The 21,382-nt window shown below is 32.2% G+C and overlaps 2 protein-coding genes across 9 annotated transcripts in view; one reads left to right on the top strand and one right to left on the bottom strand.

Moving 5' to 3' along the window:
• LRRTM3 (leucine rich repeat transmembrane neuronal 3) overlaps nucleotides 1–7,698 on the top strand; it is a 164,277-nt gene extending 156,579 nt beyond the window's left edge. Inside the window, exon 3 of the mRNA XM_041748060.1 lies at nucleotides 4,350–7,698. Within this exon, the coding sequence (XP_041603994.1) occupies nucleotides 4,350–4,559 (210 nt within the window). The 3' untranslated portion in view covers nucleotides 4,560–7,698. The remainder of the gene's footprint in view (nucleotides 1–4,349) is intronic.
• CTNNA3 (catenin alpha 3) overlaps nucleotides 1–21,382 on the bottom strand; it is a 1,730,823-nt gene that overhangs the window by 1,158,766 nt on the left and 550,675 nt on the right. The window lies entirely within an intron of this gene.

Here is a 21,382-nt window from a genome sequence, read left to right as displayed (position 1 = left end):
AACACTTCTCTTCGCACACTGTATTAACCAATATGAACTTAGTAAGACCAGAGAGCTCTGATTTTGAGCTGTTACCATCTACCCACATAATAAATCCATGATAAACAGTTTATTTACTGAGAACTCAGTGTGCAAATCAGTACCATAAAGCTATGGTACAGCACAGGAAATCAGTGTGAACACCCTATTGGAAATAAGACTCAAATGTTGAGAACTGGTGCTTAACACAATGTTAGACTCCTGAGACAGTACAGGTTATATATAGTGATAAATCAGGAGTAAAGTGTAGTGATTAAGAAGTTAGGCAACTACTTCTGCAACTCAACCAGGTAAGAGATTTTAAACTACATAAATTATCTAAGTCTTAGTTTTCTCAACAGTAAAGTAGGGATCATTATATTTACCTCACAGCAGCCATTGGGAAGCTTAAATAAGATGACCCCAGTTCAGCATGTAGCTTGATACCTAGCACTCAGTAAATGCTCAACGAATGATACTGATGATAATGAAGAAACTGTTAGAAGCATGTCTAGGTAGCTGTTGATATGGAACAAATGACCACAGCTGCTCAAGCAGCTAGACAGAGAAACCAAAAATCCTAAATACATTAAGGTAGAACCTGAGGTAACATCTGGGCCAACTCTGACATTCTCCCAGGGAACCAAGCTATAGTAATAGTGATAATTACTGACCCTATTTCTCATCATATAATACTTCCATTTTTATCAAATGCCTCAATACTTAGAAATCAAAATAGTAATTAGTAATAAAATTTTCAAGATGGGAAACAAGCCAGCAGGGAAGATATTTTCCATCATTTAATATAACTCAAATGATACCAAAGACATATCTATTTGACTGTAAGTAAAATTACCAGCCTGTACAAAAAGCTCATGTTTGGTAGGGCTGAAACAAATGTTAAACCATCCCCAAACACACATTAAATTGCAGGTACCCTAGCAAAACTCAAGGCTAGTCTTAAAAACTAGCTTATGCAGATAAACAAAAGTAGAGTCATCAAGATGAGCAAGAATAAAGTCATTAGCAAGTCCATTTTGAAAAAGAATTTTAAAAAAAGAAAAAGAATTAAGACACTTCTTTAAATGCATATTTTGGGGTACCTAGATGGCTCATTCAGTAAAGTGTCTGACTCTTGACTTCAGCTCAGGTCAGGTCATGATCTTAAGAGTTCTGAGACTGAGCCACATGTGGGGCTCTACACTCAGGTGGAGTCTGCTTGGGACTTTCTCTCCCCTCTTCCTCTGCCTCGCCCCCTGTGCACTTTCTCTCTCTAAAAAGTAAATAAAGTATTTAAAATATACATTATAATATATAATATGTAGCATATCTATATACATCTTATATAAATAACAAATACAAAATTATTGTTATTTAAAATTGTCCACAACCAGTGTATCACCAAAATTTGTATTTTTCATACCTGATTTAAATGATTTCAAAATCTTAAGTAATTGACAACAAGATTATATATATATGTGTGTGTGTGTGTATTTATGGATATGGCAATATACTGTGTATATATGTACTTCAAAATATGTATGTGGTCTTATAAATATACATGTGAATATATCCCTTGCTAACTCTTAGATTTCCAATATCATTTAAGTCATCCTAGGAAAATCTACTGTGATGTTATATTCAAATATGCCTAGCTGCTTAAATTCTACTAACTGATACATCTTACTATGTTATTTTCTTGATATTAAGATGTTATTAACTTTAAGAATCACTTTCAACTGCACAGAAGAAAATACATGTTAAACATTTAAACTGATTTTAAGTTCCATACCAATTTCAGAAATATTAAAATGGAAAATATGACTTGATATTGAAAAAATAGAACTATATAAGGCATATCTAAAAATAAGATACTCTCTAAAGAAAATATGTGAGATTTTTAAATGAATGAGAGCTAACTGATATGGTACAAATTAGGACTTGCACTGTGAATACCAGCAGCCTGTAAATATTAAATCAAGCAAGAAATTGTGTGTGTGTGGTGGACATACATACAATAAATGTGTCATGGTTTATTATTTTTCATAAATCATCACCATAGAAATTACAAATTATTCGCAGTAGAGTTAATTCCAAATAAGCCAGGAAGCAGAAGTTTCCATGACAAATAAGAACAACTATATAAAATCCTACAGATATATGACCCATAACACATTACAAAGCATTGATTTCCCAGAGGCTAATGTAAAACTCATGTACCCAGTAACAGTTCTATTTTCATATCCTCCTATAACTCAAATCTATTCATGCTGCACAATTACTTTTCCATAACAATATATTTTAGTTATCTGAGTATTTCATCAGTAGCAACAGGAATTTTTATTTTAAATGAGCATGTTTGGAGGCATCCTATTATTTTCTTTATGATATTTCAATATCTTGGCCATTTTCTAAAGTGTAAGATGTTTTTTATTGATACATCAGACAACTGTATGCTTCAAAAAATTTTTTAAATCTATATAAATAGGAAGAGTTGCTGGGGAATTTAATTTGATGAACTGGATTACATTTCTGTCTCCAAGGACTAAACCCTACACATTGATACATTGAAATGTTCATATTAAAAACAAACAATAATCTCAAAAGAAGTGAATTCTTTTGCTTAAGAGAAAACAACAACATATCTACTCAACCGATTTTTACTGAAGAAAAAATAATTATGTATAGAAGGGCAGGAATGGAAAGAGAACCTGTCAAAGAGTTCCTGTGCATGGAGAAAAGGAAAAAAAAAAGAATTAACCAAAGAACAAAACCTAGACATTCTATTTTTCTTAGCTCTAGGTTCTAATCTCAGCTGAGATCAGAAAAGAATTTAGTCTGATATGCTCAAACAGAAATGTATTTTATCCATACACCGAACAAGAATGGTAGAAGTTTTTATCCAAGGCAATGCAACAACATGAATTAGTAATTAGGATCTTAAACAGAAATCGGGTCTGGTTTCCACACATCTTCTTTTTGGAACAAGTTTTTATTTCTTTGAAAGAAATGGGAATAACCTCTGGATTTTGACATCTAATTACATTTCAGACTATCCTTTGTCTGCAACATGTATGTTTCCCTTTCACTCACAGTGGTTACTCCTTTTTTTTTCTCAAATCTTTCAAATTTTGTCTTTCACTAAGCTGCAACTTGCAAAGGAGTCCCTTCCTCATTTACATCTCTATTTCCTTCAAACTAGCACCATCCTTTGTGTTTTTTAGACCTTCATAGGAGCCATAGATTCTTCCTAGATTTGCCTAGGCGTAAACTTTAGATATATGGATCAAACTACAGACATAAATATTTCAAAATATTTTCATTGTGAAATAAATATTAAGAAATCATTGAGTAAGGAGAGCCAGAATGACTTACCTAGACAATTGTCTTTCCGCAATGGCTCTCAAAGTGTGGTATGTAGATTAACAGCACCAGCATCATCTGGAACTTGTAAAAAATGCAAATTTCAGGCCCTACCTACTGAAACAGAAACTCTGGGCAGTGGGAGGTTGGATAAAGCAGGGGGAGGTGATTTTTACACATGATAAAATTTGAGAACCCTGTTCTATTGTATTCCAATACCAGACATAATCAAATAATACTTTTCTTAGTTCTAAAACCACAATTTTACCCTCGTGAGGAAAAGCATTTTCTAATTTTTTCAATAAAGCATGTAGCATTTTCAGAACCACTCTGGCTAATATTTACCTGATAATTTTAATTAAGAATTGAGCAGCTGCAGGGGAGCCTGGGTGGTTCAGTGGTTGAGTGTCTGCCTTCAGCTTAGGGCATGATCCAGGGGTCCTAGGGTGGAGTCCCCCATGAGGCTCCCTGTGAGGACCCTGCTTCTCCCTCTGCCTGTGTCTCTGCCTCTCTGTGTGTCTCTCATGAATAAATAAAATCATCAAACAAACAAACAAAAAAGAATTGAGCAGCTCTATGCCAGGTTTTAAAGCTGTTGCACTGTACTTCCTCGTTAAGAATGAGGGACATTAGGAGGACAGCATGGGAACACTTGAGCCACAGACAGAATCACAGAGGTTGAGAAGCCTAGGTGGCTCATGGTTGAGTGTCAGCCTTGGGCTCATGGAGTGATCCTGGGGTCCCGGAATCAAGTCCCACATCAGGCTTCCCTCAGGAAGCCTGCTTCTCCCTCTTCCTTTGTCTCTTGCTCTCTCTCTGTGTCTCTCATGAATGAATAAATAAAATCTTAAAAAAAAAAAAAAGAATCGCAGAGGTTAATGGGGTCAGGACTTCACAGTCATCGAATCTTGCCCCCAAAGTGGTTTGTTGTTTTATAACTGATTTTTCTCATGTCATTTTTTCTCCAGATACCTTTATCAATGAATGTGTCAACCTTTCTGGCATACGACCAGCCCACAATAAGTTACTGTGGGGTGCATCATGAACTTCTCTCTCATAAGTCCTTTGAAACGAATGCACAGGAAGATACGATGGAAACACACCTAGAGACTGAGGTGGATCTGAGCACAATCACAACAGCTGGCCAAATCAGTGACCATAAACAGCAGCTGGCTTAACTGAGCTAATCAGTAGCCCAGGGTTGCCACCCAACTTTGTAACCTCCAGGACAAAATGAGGAAGATTTGTTCATTGTGGACTCTAACAGCAAAACACAACAAAAATCCCCTGTGAAACAAAAATCCAAGATTTATTCATGAAATAAAGAAGACATGAATTGTTTCAAGTCTACACTTTGTAATTAGCTAAGTTGTGCAGTATTTTTTTGACTTAAACAGAGTCTGACCCTGAAAAAAAAGAATCTTTTTTTTTTCAAAACTCATCCTACCTACCTGTAAAACTGTACAGAGCTAATGTATTTTTCATATTGTAAAGTTTCAATTATAGAAACAACTGGTATGTACAGTACCATAATTTAATTACATTTTACTTTACAAACTTTACACATTTCAGTTTCTAAAATTTTAAATTAACAAAAAATTATTTCTTGTGTTATTCAGAGTTACTCAGTTTTGTAGGGACTGTTTTGTTACTGCTTTCGTGCCCAGAAACCTTGACTCTAAAATTCTGTGCTGTGCGAAACATGCACGATTTTTATCATGCTTACTGCGTAGAATTTTATCTACTTGTTCCAGAAATAATACATTAACCAAAAAGGATTTAATTGTTGAGACTTGTAAGTTCTTCAATTACATAGGCAGGTTTTTCTTATAAATGAAAAAAAATCAAAGATTTTTTTAACACTTCTCAGACTTAACTGTTGCCTTGAATTACAGCCTAGTTTCTAAGCAGTGAAATGTAATGATAAAGAGGGATATTTTAACAACATATTTCTGAATGAATTGACTCATTATTTCATTCTTTTGAGCAGCCCATTGTCAAGGGTAGGGGGAAGCATGGACAAAACATCACTGGAAACAAAGGCCGTAACCACAGCAACAGACTTTGATACACTTAAAAGGTGCAGCTGCCAGTGACATAGAAAAACTTGTTAGATTTCATTATTTTCAGGCCAAGGTGGGAAGGATAGAGTATAATAATTGTACACTAGCAAATTTTCTCCTAATTAACTAAAGTGGTTTACCTAAAAATAACCATCAAGTCAGTGCAAAATGTGCCTGGATTTTAAGACAACTTTTCATTTAGAATTGTGAGGCTATATTTTGGGAACATCTCAAAGGAAATATGTGAAATTCTTCACTTTATGTGCTACATCAATTCTCTCCTGGGGAAGAAGTCTAAACATTGATAGCTCATTCGATATAGATATCAGCCATGGTGGAGAACTTTATAACTCAAGTAAACTGTAAACATCCTCATATGTTCTCAATTGTTTATGTTGCCATCCATAATGAGATTCACCTCTAAAGTTTCTGAAAAACAACCCAGAGTAATTTGAAGCCACCTGAGATAATATATTGATTATGTAATTGTATTATAAGTTAATTTAAATGGAATTATGAAAACCTAACTTTTCAGAGGCTGAAATAATCAACTTGTTTCTGCTGTTTGCTTGACACAGGTTATTGTTTGAAATTGTTGTTATTTTATCTCTGGTATGCACACATTCTTTTGTGTGTTTTTTAATATAAAACTACAAGTTTCAATTGCTATTGCACTAGGAGAAATGCTTTTTTTATGTTGTCATATTGTATTCATAACATCAAAAATAGGTTGAGCAACAAGGGTCAAACGCAATCAAAACAATGAAAAAAAGAATTTGTCAAAAACAACGTCAAACTTTTAATTTCTTATTTCTTCCAAAGACATTATATCTACAAAAGTCAGTCTTATGCAGATTTATCATGGCAAATTGAAGAGCAGCTTAAAGAATGAACTTAAAGATTTTATGTTGAAAATATACACTCAAAAGAAATTGGAAGAAGCAAACTCTCTTACTAATTTAAATGAAACTAAATGTCTCAGTACTTGTATCAATTACTTAGCAAACCAGATTTTGTAACACATTTTGCATAAATTATTTGCTATTCAAAATTTTTTGTCATTTTACACCTAATTTTAAGTTCTATTTTTTCCAATCTCTAATTTCTTTGCAATATATTATTGTCAGTGCAGTTAATCCTTTACATTGAGATTTTGTTTTACACAGCAAATTTATAGAGAATTAATTATAAATCTATTATTGTGGGTCTGAAATTGGATGCAAAACTTTATTATGTGAATGAAAATGTCATTTGCAATTTTTTTCTCAGAAGTTGTCCTTGCAAAGGTTCAACATCTTTTCATTCACATAAATAAACATTTTATACCTATTTCCGGACATTTTCAAATTAATAAACAATTTTTAGAAATATAAAGTTCCAGGGAGCCTCACAAATGTATGCCCTTGATATCCTGAAGCAAACTACTTTCTTTCTTAAACATTTTAAATTCACCTAAACAACTATAAGTAGAAGCAGTCATCTTAGAACCACAGCTCTGTGTATCCGAAGACTTAATACAGTAAGACCAAATAAACTAAGTTGGGATTTCTCATATTTGAAATTAAAACCAATGGATATTTTACAAGGAAAAAAAAGAAGAAGGTGCTAGTTATTTGTTTATTTTGTCATGTTCAGAGCCACAGGGGTGGGTGGAAAAGGGACTGAAAACTTATTAGAGGAAACTATGTCTGGAATCTTTATCATACATTTGCAATTTATATATTTGTGTCTAAACCTTAATTATAATCTATCTTTTTCAGCATTCATTAATCTCCTATTTCCTCTTCCTAACCACCCTGTCCCCAGGTCTCCCTCCGTGTTTATTGCTCACTCACTTAAATAACAGAAATGTTGATGTATTTGGAGTTGAAAAGTGCAGTTTGACCCAGCATGGTTACAATATAGCAGTAGCTGCAGCAAACAATAAATTTATGCAGTGATTGAGGTTTACAAACCACATTTTACATAAATTATTTCAATTTGTTTTCATAACCACCCCCATGAAGACAAATTAATATCAAAGAAGTTGAGACTTACTCAAGAACACAAGGCTAAAGTAAAAAGCCTTCTCTCTGATCAGAGCCAGAGACTTTCCAGAGATAGTGAACAGAATGAAGAAAAAAAAAAAATGTTTGTCATGTTGTTTAATTCCTAATTTAACTCAGTTCTTCTATCTGTATAATATATGAGCTAAATGAACTCTTTCTGTGTGCTACTCTGGGCTCTCACATTAAAACTCTTTGTTCAAAAAGTACAGGAAGTCATAGATTTCTTAACATATTATATCATTTGTAAATGTGAAGATAAGTTGCTTCCAAGAAGTGGATATATGTAGACCCAAGGTATGGACATAAAAATCAAGAAACACAAGGAAAGAAATCAAAGACCATCTAAATTGAGATTGTGTGGGTTATAAAACAGATCCATAGTGCGAGGTTCAACACATGTTCAACACATGTTCAACTGAACACATGCTCAATTCAGAGCTAATTGGGAAGACCTTTATACTTTTTTTCTTTTTTTTCCTTTTTGTGTCTCAGCAAGAGTACTTCTTAAATTGTGAATTCTTTTTTTTTAAATTCTGAATTCTAATGCCTTTCTTAATAGAGAATAATTTTCTCTATTCTCCTCCTACTAAAAATGAAATGAGGGATCCCTGGGTGGCGCAGCGGTTTAGCGCCTGCCTTTGGCCAAGGGCGCGATCCTGGAGACCCAGGATCGAATCCCACGTCGGGCTCCCAGTGCATGGAGCCTGCTTCTCTCTCTGCCTCTCTCTGTGTGTGTGTGTGTGTGTGTGTGAGTATCATAAAAAAAAATAAAATAAATAAAAATGAAATGAATTTATTCAAATTGATGTATAGATGCCAGACATATGCTAACAGGCAAACTAAATTTTATTGATCTGATCATTTTTACCAAATCTCTATCTCCAGTCCGTCCTGAATGTTCTAGAAAAATCGTAAAACCATATAGATTTTAATATAAATTATATTTTTAGAAGGAAAGAAAACTTGTCTACATTCAACTATCAACACAAATTTCATGATACTATTTGAAATCATATCAGACTCCACAAACACCTTGGAAATAGCAATATCTCTTTGCAAAAATATTTTCTAAAATAAAGCCACTGTATATGGGAGTAAAGATATTTCATTTTGTCTGCTCCTGACTAGAAAATAGACACCATCTCTCAAACTAAACATTCAAAATAAGTAAAGAAACTGAAAGCATGATGATGTAATCTATTAGTATGCTAAAAGAAACAAATCAGATGTGCTGGGTAGATGACAGCACACAAAGGAAAAGATAGTGGGACAGGCAGATATTTGGCCTCATGAAAAAGGGTGAGAAATCTCTAAAGCAGATACAGTAACATCTTACACCAATGTACCTCTTAATGGTTTACTCTGGGTAATAGTATAACAAACTTTTAACACATAAAAAGTCCCACAACCTAGAGTGGTGGTTATGCAGTAAGAATACGGATGCTCTGGTCTTTCAGTAAGAACTTCTAACTACTGCTATGACCTTCTTAACGCACCACAACTGTCCCTAGCTAGAGAGGTGCCAAGACAGGGAATCCAGGATCCATGCTTTCAAAACTCTTACAAACCCACAAAGGTAGAGTAGACTGACAATAGCAATTATGTTTCATTTTATTATCAACTATAATGGGGAAGAAACACTTAAGAATACACCAGAGTGGTGATGGGTTATTTTTTAAGCTCTTTCATGCCTTGCATTATGATTTTATTGTTAGATAGGAGGCTGCTTATATTTAACATTTTTAAATTTAGGGTAGAATTCATGTTTTAAAAAGTCCAGTGCCAGTATTTATCTTTCTATTAAGAACAGTGACCTTAAAGCAACAGAATGCCTCAACCACCTAGGATTCAGAAAACTCTTTTGAGTTTCTTCCTCCTCTTTCCCAAACATTCATAGATTTTGTTTTATATGTATGTCTTACTTAAAAGCTAAGTGAAAATTGGTTTTATATAAATCAAATAAAATTGTAAATGCATCAAGGGACCTTGTGATAAAGGATCCGTGAAGTAAATCCTTTTTCTCTAATCTGAAACATCACCCACTAATTTATCTTTTCTAAGCTGATTGCAATATATCTTGTGTTATATAACACAGCACCCTTGTACGACATGGCCTTGAAGGTTCTATGATGCAGTCTTTGCCACAGGCTATATAAAAAGGATTGACTCTCGGTTTTGAGCACTGTAGGATGATCATTTTCACTTATTGAGTTTATTCGGATTAATGTGAAAAATAGTATTAAGACAACATGGATGGATAAATTTCACAGGTAATTTTTTCCTCTACTTATTGGTTTAAACTTCTGCTACCTATCATATCTTCAAAGTTACTATAATGAGCAAATCCCTGGGCACCTGGCTATCTCAGTCAGTAGAGCATGGCATTCTTGATCTCAGGGTTGTGAGTTCAATCCCCACATTTGACAGAGAGCCTACTTAGAAGAAAAGAACAAATCTTTGGGTCCATACTAAATTTACTGAATCAGAATCTCTGGAGCTCATTTCTGATGTGTGCTAAGTTTTGTAAAATACTGTTCAAATGAATTTACTTTCACTAAGTCATTCAACTGCTTTTTATTATAGTCTAAAATTAATTCTTGTGCTTTCTTGTGCCAGTGTGATCCTAGTTTGCTAAGCCTGGCTGAACAATTTCCTGACTGGAGGAATGCAGAACAAAGAACAACTATACATAAAATGGTCAGGTTGTTTCTTGACAGATTATGTTGTTTATAAATTTTGTTCCCCATTAGCTCTTTCAATAGAAGTATACGAAAACAGTCTTAAATCAGCTGGGTTATTCACTAAACTAAAATTTATTATTTTCTCCCATGAATAATAATAAAATAGCTGAAAGGTAGAGGTGGGGAAAGAGAAAAGAGTTGATTTATGATCAGCTCTGTGATCTCCTTATCTCATTCTCAAACCATCTTAGGAAATAGGTAAAATCACCATTTTAAAGAAGAGGAAAATAAGTATGGTAGTTGAATAACTTGCTAAAGTTCATGCAAGAGAGTCAGATATTCAAAACTAGTTCATCAGACACTAGGGATGTGCTCCTACCACCCCATAAGCACTTTTTTCAGAAGTGAGAAAAGACCATAATCAATATAATTAGGCTCATACATTAAAACAGTGTGTCTGAAGATAGCAGAGAAAGAATATACCTTCCTATTCAGAAACAGAAGAAATTGCTTAAACTATTTTGCACCTGCAGAGATTTCATTCAAAATCCTAAATCAGCAACTTTAATGGAAAGAAATGTTCATTACTTTCTCGAAGTTTTATATATTGTTTCCTTTATTTTATACATTATTCTAAGAGTGGACATTTAAAAGAAAAAATTACTGAAAAGATACTCCCAAATATTCATGTTGTATTTTCATTTCCAATTTTCCTAGCTACATTAAAAAGCTATAACAAAATATAAGTCAGTTTCCACAATATAATCTTCAACTGGCAGAAAATGGAAGGAAGATTATCCATTGAAGCAAAACCTCTATAGTCAATAAAGTAACCACATACAAATGACAACTCAAAGAAAAACACCAATAATCTACAGTCATAAAATGTTAACTGGCAAGGACATGGCTTGGGTTGCAGGATATTTCCTATGAATGATTTTATGTAGGGATATTTTTTAAAGAGAATTTTTACTTACACAAATGACATGTGTAATGGGAGAACACTACATAAAGGAAGCAAGAAGATGACCTTTATAATAACATAGACCTTGCTTGTTCTATTACTCAAAACACCATATACAGTTTAAATAAAAAATATTTTTCTTTGTTAAGGCTATGTAAATGTTTTCATCATTATGTGCAGGTGACCAAATAAATTTTTGTATATTTATTTTTAAATTCAATCTTCAGGTAAATCTGCCTTGGTCTTAGCTATTAAATGATTTTTTAAGTCTCTTGATTCCATTAGTATCTAAAAAGCATTTTATTAAACCATTGGGCTAAAAGCCTCTTCTATTTCTCCCTGAATTTGCACCAGCCCAAGGTAATATAACTGAGGAACTACATTAGCATTTTACTCTATCATACTACGTGAACATGTAGCATTCATGCAAAATACACTTGTCCACTTGTCTTTTATAATCCATGTGGGATTTAAGAGCCAGTGAAATAGTCCATAAGCCACATTTCTACTAAAAACTAGCATTACTATAATTGTGACAAAAGTATGCCCTACATTTAAACAATAAATCCAGAAAGAAAGAAGCTCTCACACCTAAATCTAATACCATTACATGTGTTCATTCTGCCGCCACCACCACTATACAAAAATTTTACCTGAAAATCTAGAGTAATTCTGATTTGGGGAAACAAAGATGACTGCTGAGTTGAAGATTTGGTGAAAGATAATGAAGAGGACAAAAAATTGCACATACCAAAGAGGTAAGTGAAGGAAATGTGATTTATTTACATTAATCTACAAGTAACTTTTAAAACTAAGATGAAGAATTAAAATTTCAATGACATTTATGCTAACAAATGTCATCGTAAAAGCCAATATGGACACTGTGAGCCACAGATATTTGGCTGGGGACATAGAAGCACACAGATATTTGTGATAGCGATATATATCAAATAATAGACAGATGGATAGAATTAATTCTATCAAAAGAGAAAATATTAAGAATAAAAATGAGTTTAAGAACTATCACTATTATTTCTCCAGAGAGAGAATTAAAAGTCAGGATAAAAGATTCAAACTAAATACAAATGCTTTTTCAAGATCAATTTTGAAATAGCCTAAAACTATAAACCCTAAATTGCTGCTTCAACCATATGAGTAATTACATTAATTCACATATACCTAGTCAAATTCTGTTACTGAGAAAAAAAAATTGTATTTAAAATATACTCCATCTGTTCTTACCATTTTATTTTATATCAATGATATATTTTCTCTCAATTACAGATCCATAAATATAATGTCCTAAACAGTCTAATGAAAATGTGGTGAAAGACTGGACCAACTCTGTCATTCAGCTCTCCTATAAGGCAGTATTAGAAGAGCATATCCACTACAATGGAGAGCTGGAAATACAGTTTCTAAAGTCCTTTCTAGCAATGCTTGACCTAGACACTGGTAACATTCATTATCTATGGGTCTTATTTCATATTCATTTATAAAGTAAAGGATTTACTGCCTTGAGATAAGAGCCTATATATAAGAGCCATCCCAGCTCTAGTCTCACATGTATAATAGATCTAGGTAAAGACACTGAACTCTGAACTCTGCTATACAGAAAACTACTTGAGATCTTTGTGATGTCAACATTTTTTTTTGCCTTTGGATTTGATGGAATCTTAAGTTCAGTGATATGGCTATTTCACAATGAATCCTTGTCATACTTCATCATTTTGTGAAAGAAAAACATAAGGCTGGGGTAGTGGCCTTTATTGACTTTTCCTTTGCCTTTGATTTCAGTTATGGGATAAAACTGTGTGAGCTCAGTACGACACCCTGGTACTATAATAATGAGATTGGAAGAAGAGTCTTCTAATGGATAAACACTTTATATAAAACAGAAATGTAGTTTGGGATCACATATTTTTAACTTAATGATCTAATATGGTATTCAGATAATGCATGCCTTCCTGCTACTGAGATTATAAATACTATTGTCTATAATGATGACATGTTTTTTTTGTCATATACTTTCGCTTTCTGAGGACAGACCTTAGATAATTGATTATGCGCCATAACTGCCACCAGGGAAATTTCTACTTAATTATTTCCAGAAAGAATGACTTAATATTGAGCATTTTAAGATAAAATGACTAACACTTAATGTTTATTTTTCCAAACATTTTACATTTATTCATTTAATCCTCATTAATAAGGTTAGTAGGATTAATGATAACCTTATGAAGTAAGTACCACTGTTATCTCCTTAAGAAGATAAGGAAAATGATGCTCAGAGTGATCATATAACGTAGAGCTACTAAATCGTAGAGCAAGAATTCAAATCCAGATGATAGATATACTGACAAAGTGACCGCTACTAACTGCCCATATTAAGTCCACTTCATAAGTCCAACTCTTAAATTTAAAAGTCTATTCACTTAAAGCTATAACTGAAGACATTTTAACAATGTAATGGATGCTTATTACATATCTAATCTATGCCTAGTGGAAGGTAAAAATCTTTGAGAGATACAAAAGATTATATCATATATTTCCTATTCTCAAGAGACTTATAGTCCTAGCAAAAAGATATCCATATTAAGAAAAATAAATAAATTCCCAAGCTAAATTGAATACCTGCAAGAGCACATAGCAGTCAATGGATGAAATCAAAGATAGCCAAATTGTTGAGGATAACAATGGGCAAAAGTGAAACTGACATAGAATTTAAGACTGGGAAAAATGAAGAGAGCAGGAAGTGAAGAAAGAGTACTATATTTTTATATATGGACATCTATTATTTGAATAATATTTATTAGATTCATGCTTGTCTGGCAGAGAAATACCAACCAAGCTCAATTTTTATCCCAATTGCCTAAGAATTCAGAGCCAAATCTTACTCTTGCTAAAGCAAATGTTTTGGCATTTCTATTTGGGCATAAATATTTTCCACCTTTTTGTCTACTTTCTTATTTTTTATATTTCTATATATTCATTTTATTTTACCTTTCTTTTGGGGGGAGGTTTAAGTCATATTAATTTTTTGTCTTATATCAGTTTCAGTAAGATCTTCATAAAACATTTTGAAGACTGATTCAGGCAACTTCATTAACTTAAAATAATTATGTGAATTAGATAATTTCTTAGAGGTTAATAACATAACATTCTCAGTCAAATTACTGTTTGGCATCATGTGAGTAAATGGCCTATAAATATATTGAGCTTTTATTTTTTCAACCTTTTTAGTCTTTAAGTTAATATTGGCAAATACTAGCCAGAATTTTTATCCCAAAGAGCAAAAACAAAAATGCTTTGTGATTGCCACATTTCACAAATAAAGAAACTAAACTAGAATATGATTAAATGGCATGATCAAAATCATTTTAGTTATAGAAAACAGACTATCCACTGAACCCATATTTACTCACTATTATTTTTTGCTACAAAATATTTTATGAACATATCAAAATTTAACAAAATATGCAGAATTATTTCTGCCTTAAAAGTATAGACAATTGTCAATAAGGCTGTTACTTTTTTACAGTACAGTCAAATAAGGTGGAGAAATGTTCTCTTTCCATCAAAGGTTGCTTCATATTTGGACAATTCACTTGTGGCTAGCTGTGTGTTCACTTGATAGTTAACAAATTTTCGTTCACATGTATTTATTCAGTGTGCCTTTCTTTTGTATAATGATTGTCTTTTATATTATAGCCACAATACTTTGGTGTTTTTAATTAAATTCAATCAAATAAGTATTTATTCATTTATTTAGCTTTTACTAATAATATGCCAAGGACTGAGATAGGCAATAAAGTGATCAAATGCTTAAAAAGTGAGTAAATGATTGTAATTTGATGTGATTATTTCTAAAAATGTAGTCTGAGCATGATGCTATAGGATGGAAGGGGAAAGAATGATTAATTTTGCTGGGAGAAAATCAGAAAAGCCTCAAAATAAGTGTATTTGAAACCCTGGACTCTAAAGATTGCCAGTCACATGACACACACCTGTCCTGCAAGTTCCGCTCTCCATTCGTAATTAGTTTGGTATTTTAGATTTGTGCGGATATTAGCTTCTGGAAATCTAAGACTCCAGTAGTTTCTGGGTCTGGTATTTTCCTCAGATACCTAACGACTTGAATTTGTTTTGTATGTAAATGTTAAGGAAGGTTCTTATTTTTAATTTTCCCCTCCCACAATCTTATAAATTTAATCCTCAAATCAAGAGCATTAAATTGAGCCATTCCATGATAAATGCGGGACATATGCAATTTTACTAAATAAATAAAATAATAAGTAATAAAAAATGTCATGGATTGTAAGAAGTTTTTCCTTTTGTTTATTTTTAAGATGTATTATGCAAATCCAATCTGTGTGTGTCAAAAAATCTATACTGCAGTTCTGACCTCAGGAATATGTGAAAAAAATGTAGAAGAGGTGTATTTGCCTGTACAATTTAAGTTTTCACCAATTATTGGTTATGACATGACTGCTATTAAAGTGAATAAGAATTAGGTTACACATAGAGAGTCTTTTGTATTTTATTCTGCTGCTATCAAAAGTTCTTTAAGAAAATGAAAAAATATTAGTAAGATGGTCAGATCATCTGATATGGCAATAAGCATAGTTGCTTTGGTAGTGTTCGGTATCCCTAACTCTTAACTTCCTTAAATATGTTTTATTTTCCTTAACAAACACATCTCTTTATAAGAATACCATTATTCCCAAAGGATTCTATTGTTTGTTTGTTGCCTGGAGCAATTCCTTACTAATAATCCTCCAGAATGCACCTTGCATTAAGCTGAGCCAAAATAGGAAAAGTAAATTCAGTAACTAGTTCAAGGCATGGTTTTCTGATCTTCCCCACTTAGGAAAATAAATATTTTTTAATTTTAGAATTTAAGAGTTTATTGATATTAATATGAAGAGAGTTCATCATGAATAATACTATTTTAATAAATGCCAAGAATCTTAATATTCTTCTCCTAAAATACTCTTGTGGATTATGAAGAGTGTGCTTTATGACAAAAGTGGCCATGAGTATATCCAATACATGGAAATGTATATCATATACAATTATTTTTCAAAAATAAATTATATATAAATTTTTACTCTAGATAGTTCTCTACAGTGTGGCCCATGATATATTGTAATAAATAAGCCTATGAAACCAAATTCATTAGACTACCACAATTTGTGCTATACTATATACCTGAAACATCCTTAATGTGAGTGCCTTAAATGTTATCTTTAATATGTTACCTATGTAGGGTCTATAATTAGTTAGTGACCATAAAATTATAAAATTATAAAATTATAAAATTATAAAAGCTCTTAAGTTTCTGAAGTTTCATGACTATCCTTAATTCCTATTAAGAGGCAACAAAATCAAATCTGGGAAACTCCAGTTGATTTACAAAGAAAATTAATGTGTTTTTCAAGTCATGTGGCCCTGAATCTGTTAGGACTAGTGTAAAACACTGATATTTATATTCCTGAGTGCAATAGGAACAGGATGGAATGGTAATGGCAAATAATTGGACACTCTCCTGAAAGGCTTTGAGAAACACTATTAGATCCTCACCGGCTGGTTAGAAATTCCATGCTCATAGGGTGTAATGCTAGCTAAAAGACAAGGCTTTGATGATATCCACCATTCCTTTTCAGGTTTATAACCCATCTATTTTCAAAAGGACTTGTGACAATTTATAGATTAAAACATCTGCATAATTAAACACTTTGAGCTAGTGATCATTAGGAGACAGGCTATATTTTAGAATCGCTACTAAATTTCTCATAGCATATTAAATTTGCTATAAGTTCATTCCCCCATGAAATCTTGCTTTGAAAACATTTACTAAAATAGAAGGAATATGAAAATGAGAAAAAGGGAATAAATAGGCTAAAAATTAAAGTTAACAGAAACTTACAATGACACAATTCTAAATAAAATGGCATAATTTATCAGTCCTTTGAATTATGAGAAATAAAAGTATATTCAATTTCTCCATCCATCAAAACACACCATAGTTGAATTTTATAGAAAAGTAATCAGGCAATAGTAAGTTTTAGCACCCTAAGTAAACCACAGGGAGATTAATACATTATTCTCATTATTTTACTCTTCTTCATGTCTGTGTCTTTTTTTTTTTCCTTTTCTCCACCTCTCATTTGAGTGATATATGATAGTACATATGTGCTTGACATAATGACAAAAAGTGATAAGACTTGGAGAGTAAAAGCTTATATTAATTTATCTTATGAATATGAATTGTCCAATTATAACACATTATATAGCTCTATTAGCTTACCAGAAAGTATAAGTAAAATTATATTTAACTCAGGACCAGATTTGACAATCAAACCTATATGGTGCAGCATCCTTTTTTCAATAACTTGAATATCCCAGAGCTTAAGAAATTTCATACAAGTTTTAAATCTTCCCTTGAAAAAAATATCTTTTGATATTTTCATGAAAGCAGTTCTTTGCTTATGTTTGGATATTAGGGCTTCTATGAATCCCTTGAATAATCAAAGATTTGGCTTTATACGACTGTACATGTGGTATTCTATTAAAGATCTAGAAACTTGTTAATGAGACTTGCTAAAAAAATACTAAAATATCTCTTAAAATTATTTTTGTCCAACCAGTATGTGGTAGAAAGTTGTCCACTCGAGTGCATTGACATGTGGTTAGTGTAATGGATAGCAGGATAAAAAGAAAACCACCAGAGGACATTTCCATCTCTCCCCAGAATCACGATATCCCAAACAACACACCAATCTCAGGAACACCAATATAATTGTTTCAATATATGAAAAATATCAACATTACATTGATTATGAAATTCCCAAATAGTAAGGTTCTTATCAAAGCAAACCCTGAAGCATTTAGGATTTAAGCTATTTCATTCTAAGGGGGAAAATGTCATTTAAAAATAAGGGAAACAGTTAGTAATAGATTATATGCAAATCACTCCAGCATAGTATTTCAATCATTTCAGTATTTTTATCTCCCCCCGAAAAGTGTCAGAAATGAAGCATGAAAAGCTGTTAACTGAATCATTCACACATTGAAAAAAATGTTGTTGTCAGTTTGTTCTTTCAATGGAAATAATGAACAACTGATTTATTTATAACTGTTAATTATGATAATATACCTTCATTTTCTACTCTTTCCAGTATATTATAGAAATTTTATAATTATCTTATTTCATACCCGATTTGAAATCATATGCTTCCATAAAAATTTCTTCTTTCCCAGGTTTTTCTTTAATTTCTTTTGGCTGCAGTGTGATTAAAATGTTTTAATTGATCTAGTTCCTTGTCTTGTTTTCTCTTTCAATTTTCAGCCTTTTCTGCTAATAGAATTGATCTACACCTTAAATTTATGCAACTAGAGATTAAAATCTGAATCTTAAGTAGATGCAGAATACATTAATATAAGCACTATAGAATGAATCTTGTCAGCACTTATTTGATCAAGTTTGCCTCGTTTTCTTTCTGAAATGAGGGGAAACAGAGCAGGTAAAGATGATAGAGGCCAGTTTGTACTTCAGCGAAGGAATTCTTGGCTTTAAGAATCAAGGTAAGAAGACATTTTATCCTATTTTCCAATACTTTTTAGAGTAGAAGGAAATATTTCCCTTAAATTTTCATCTCTAACCCTGTAATCAATTTAATCTTTCCTAGACATTCAGTTGTTTTGTTTTGTTTTAATTTTGCTGCATAACATGCTACATATACACTGAACTCTGCCCTTCACATGTAATACTGGTCCATATGAGAAAAGGCCTTTGGGGATATATGCTTCTACATTTTTTGGAACCATCATATCATGGAACACAATTTCTAAAAGAACACATGAGAATTGTATTTTAGAGCTAGATCCAGGAATAATTACCCCTGAAAAAGGGTTATCCCCAGTAATGCTAGAACCCTGTAACACATCCTAACTCTTTTACATCTCAGCTCAGAAACTCTGAGCTGGGTTGTACTTAATAGCATGGCAAACAGGTAAGCTTTCCTGTTGAGTGTCCTGGCTTTCTCTTTTCTTATTTATTTCCTTATATTGTTTAATTCTTATATTGTTCATTTTATTTCCTATGTCTTTTGTTATAAGAAGTTTCAAATTATTTGAGGGGAAGCAAAAATTATAAATAAGGAAGTAAACTAGAGTTGCTATTCTGGAAGCATTTTAGGTTCATATTGCAATGGTAGTATAATTTGAACTTTGGAATGCTCCTTTTTTTTCTTTCTAGACTTATCCCCATTTTCCACTACCCCATCATTGAGTAATCAAAATTAAGGATTTTCAGTTCCTTAATTTTCATCTTACTATAAACTGTTAAAAAAAATTACGAATCTACACACATGCTCACACAGCACACATCTTCTTTAATATACTGCTCTTCAGATATAAAGTTGCTAAGCAAAGTAGGACATATATTTAAAGATATCTTCCATAGTAGAAACATTCTCAGGTGCAGTTTAAAGAGGCCAATAAAGTGTATTTTAAAATGAGCTAACTAGGGTTTAAAAGGAAGCTCTCAACAATTTTTTTTTGTTTTAAAGTATTTTCTTGGTGTAAACCAAAAGTCTATAGGTTGCCATTAAGTGGTTCTTGACATTTTCATAATATTGAGCTTTTCCTGGTTTTATTAACTCTTGAGTTAATCTAATTATAGGTTGTAGATCATAAATCATGATAACTATATTCAAACATTCATCTCTCCACCTTCCTAGATAGCCTAAACCCCTAATCCCAGTACAATTAAAGGAACAGTAGTTTTTCAAGTACATTCAACTTTATCTACACGCAAATATTTTCAACATGATTTCATGATACTATTTAAAGTGTATCTTTCCACTTACACTCAGAGAATTTGGATAATAAGTAAATTAGATTCTGAAACTTAAAATGTTGGTTTTAGGTGCCATATTCAAAAATTATGAAATAAATATGAATAAAATCTCCAAAATTTAGATTTAAAATGAATGCATTTTCATATTTTATCCAAAATGTAATCATGATTAACTTCAGTCTGTAATCCCTAAAAATTCATGTGAAGAAGGGAAAACAAAAAATTTCACCCATAGCAGCATTTAAACACATTCACTTGTAGTGAATTCATTTATGTAGTTATACTTTAGTCCAACAGCCAGATTTATAAAGCATGCAATAATGGCAAATTTAAAATATAATAATTCTCAATTGGCATGCAAATCCCACCTTAACTTCAATGTCCTAGAACCCATTACTCCTTAAAGTCATAGAAAAGAGATCAGATACAAAAAAAGGAAAATCAAGAAAATGTATATTAAAATATTGCATTCTGTTCCCAATTATTATATAATTCCTATCTCACAACTTTCTTTGAAAATTAAAAAAAAGGAGCAAATGGGTATTGATACACTAGCTATATACATAACCAATACACTTAACAAGTTAAATTTTTAGAATATAAGACCTCTCCATTCAGTTTTGAATTAAATATAGATAAGTTTCTGAATTACATTTCAATTCTGTTTAAAGAGTATAATCTTTGTAAAAACAAAGATGTCCTATTCATAGGGTAAAATTAATTTATGAGCCTGTACAATATAAAAGTACAAATAAAAATCTTATTTAAGTGAATTAGTAAGACTAGTTCATATAAAATATATGTATTCTAGAGTCTCTATAAATTTTTTCTTATTTTTCCAGATGTTTTGTTATAATATAAACATGCAATTGGAACTATATTACTACCAGTACATACATAAAGCTAGGTAAGAAATTTGGATTAATGGTTTTTAATTTTTTTCCAAATCCTAAATACTTAAAAATATCACACTATCAGTGACTCATCACAGGCACAGTTCTCAGTAGGGTGTGTGTGTGTGTGTGTGTGTGTGTGTGTGTGTGTTGGGGAAAGGAGGCCTTCAGTGGAGAGGGTATCACCTTCTATGCTTTTTCTTGGATTTTCTTTGCTAAGAATCAACAATGAAGAGTGTACTTCAATTATTTCTTTTTAAAAAATCTCAGATTTTGGTTTGGGACTGAAGCTGAGTCTTCTGGAATATAATGCAGGTTTCGGTCAACCCCAATCAAAAAGGTCCCAAGGAGAGACCTAAGTCTGGGAAAATTTAAATGTGGGTATCCCTGAAATTACATTGTATATCTAAGAAGCCTATAGTAACCTGCATTGGAGGATCTTGTGTCAGTTCAGAACCCCCATATGACTCTTATCAAAAGCCCAGGTCA

Source organism: Vulpes lagopus, chromosome 3, assembly GCF_018345385.1.
Source record: "Vulpes lagopus strain Blue_001 chromosome 3, ASM1834538v1, whole genome shotgun sequence".
Classification (NCBI taxonomy): domain Eukaryota; kingdom Metazoa; phylum Chordata; class Mammalia; order Carnivora; family Canidae; genus Vulpes; species Vulpes lagopus.
Note: the sequence above shows the minus strand (reverse complement) of the source record. Positions and strands in the feature narration are given on the sequence as shown.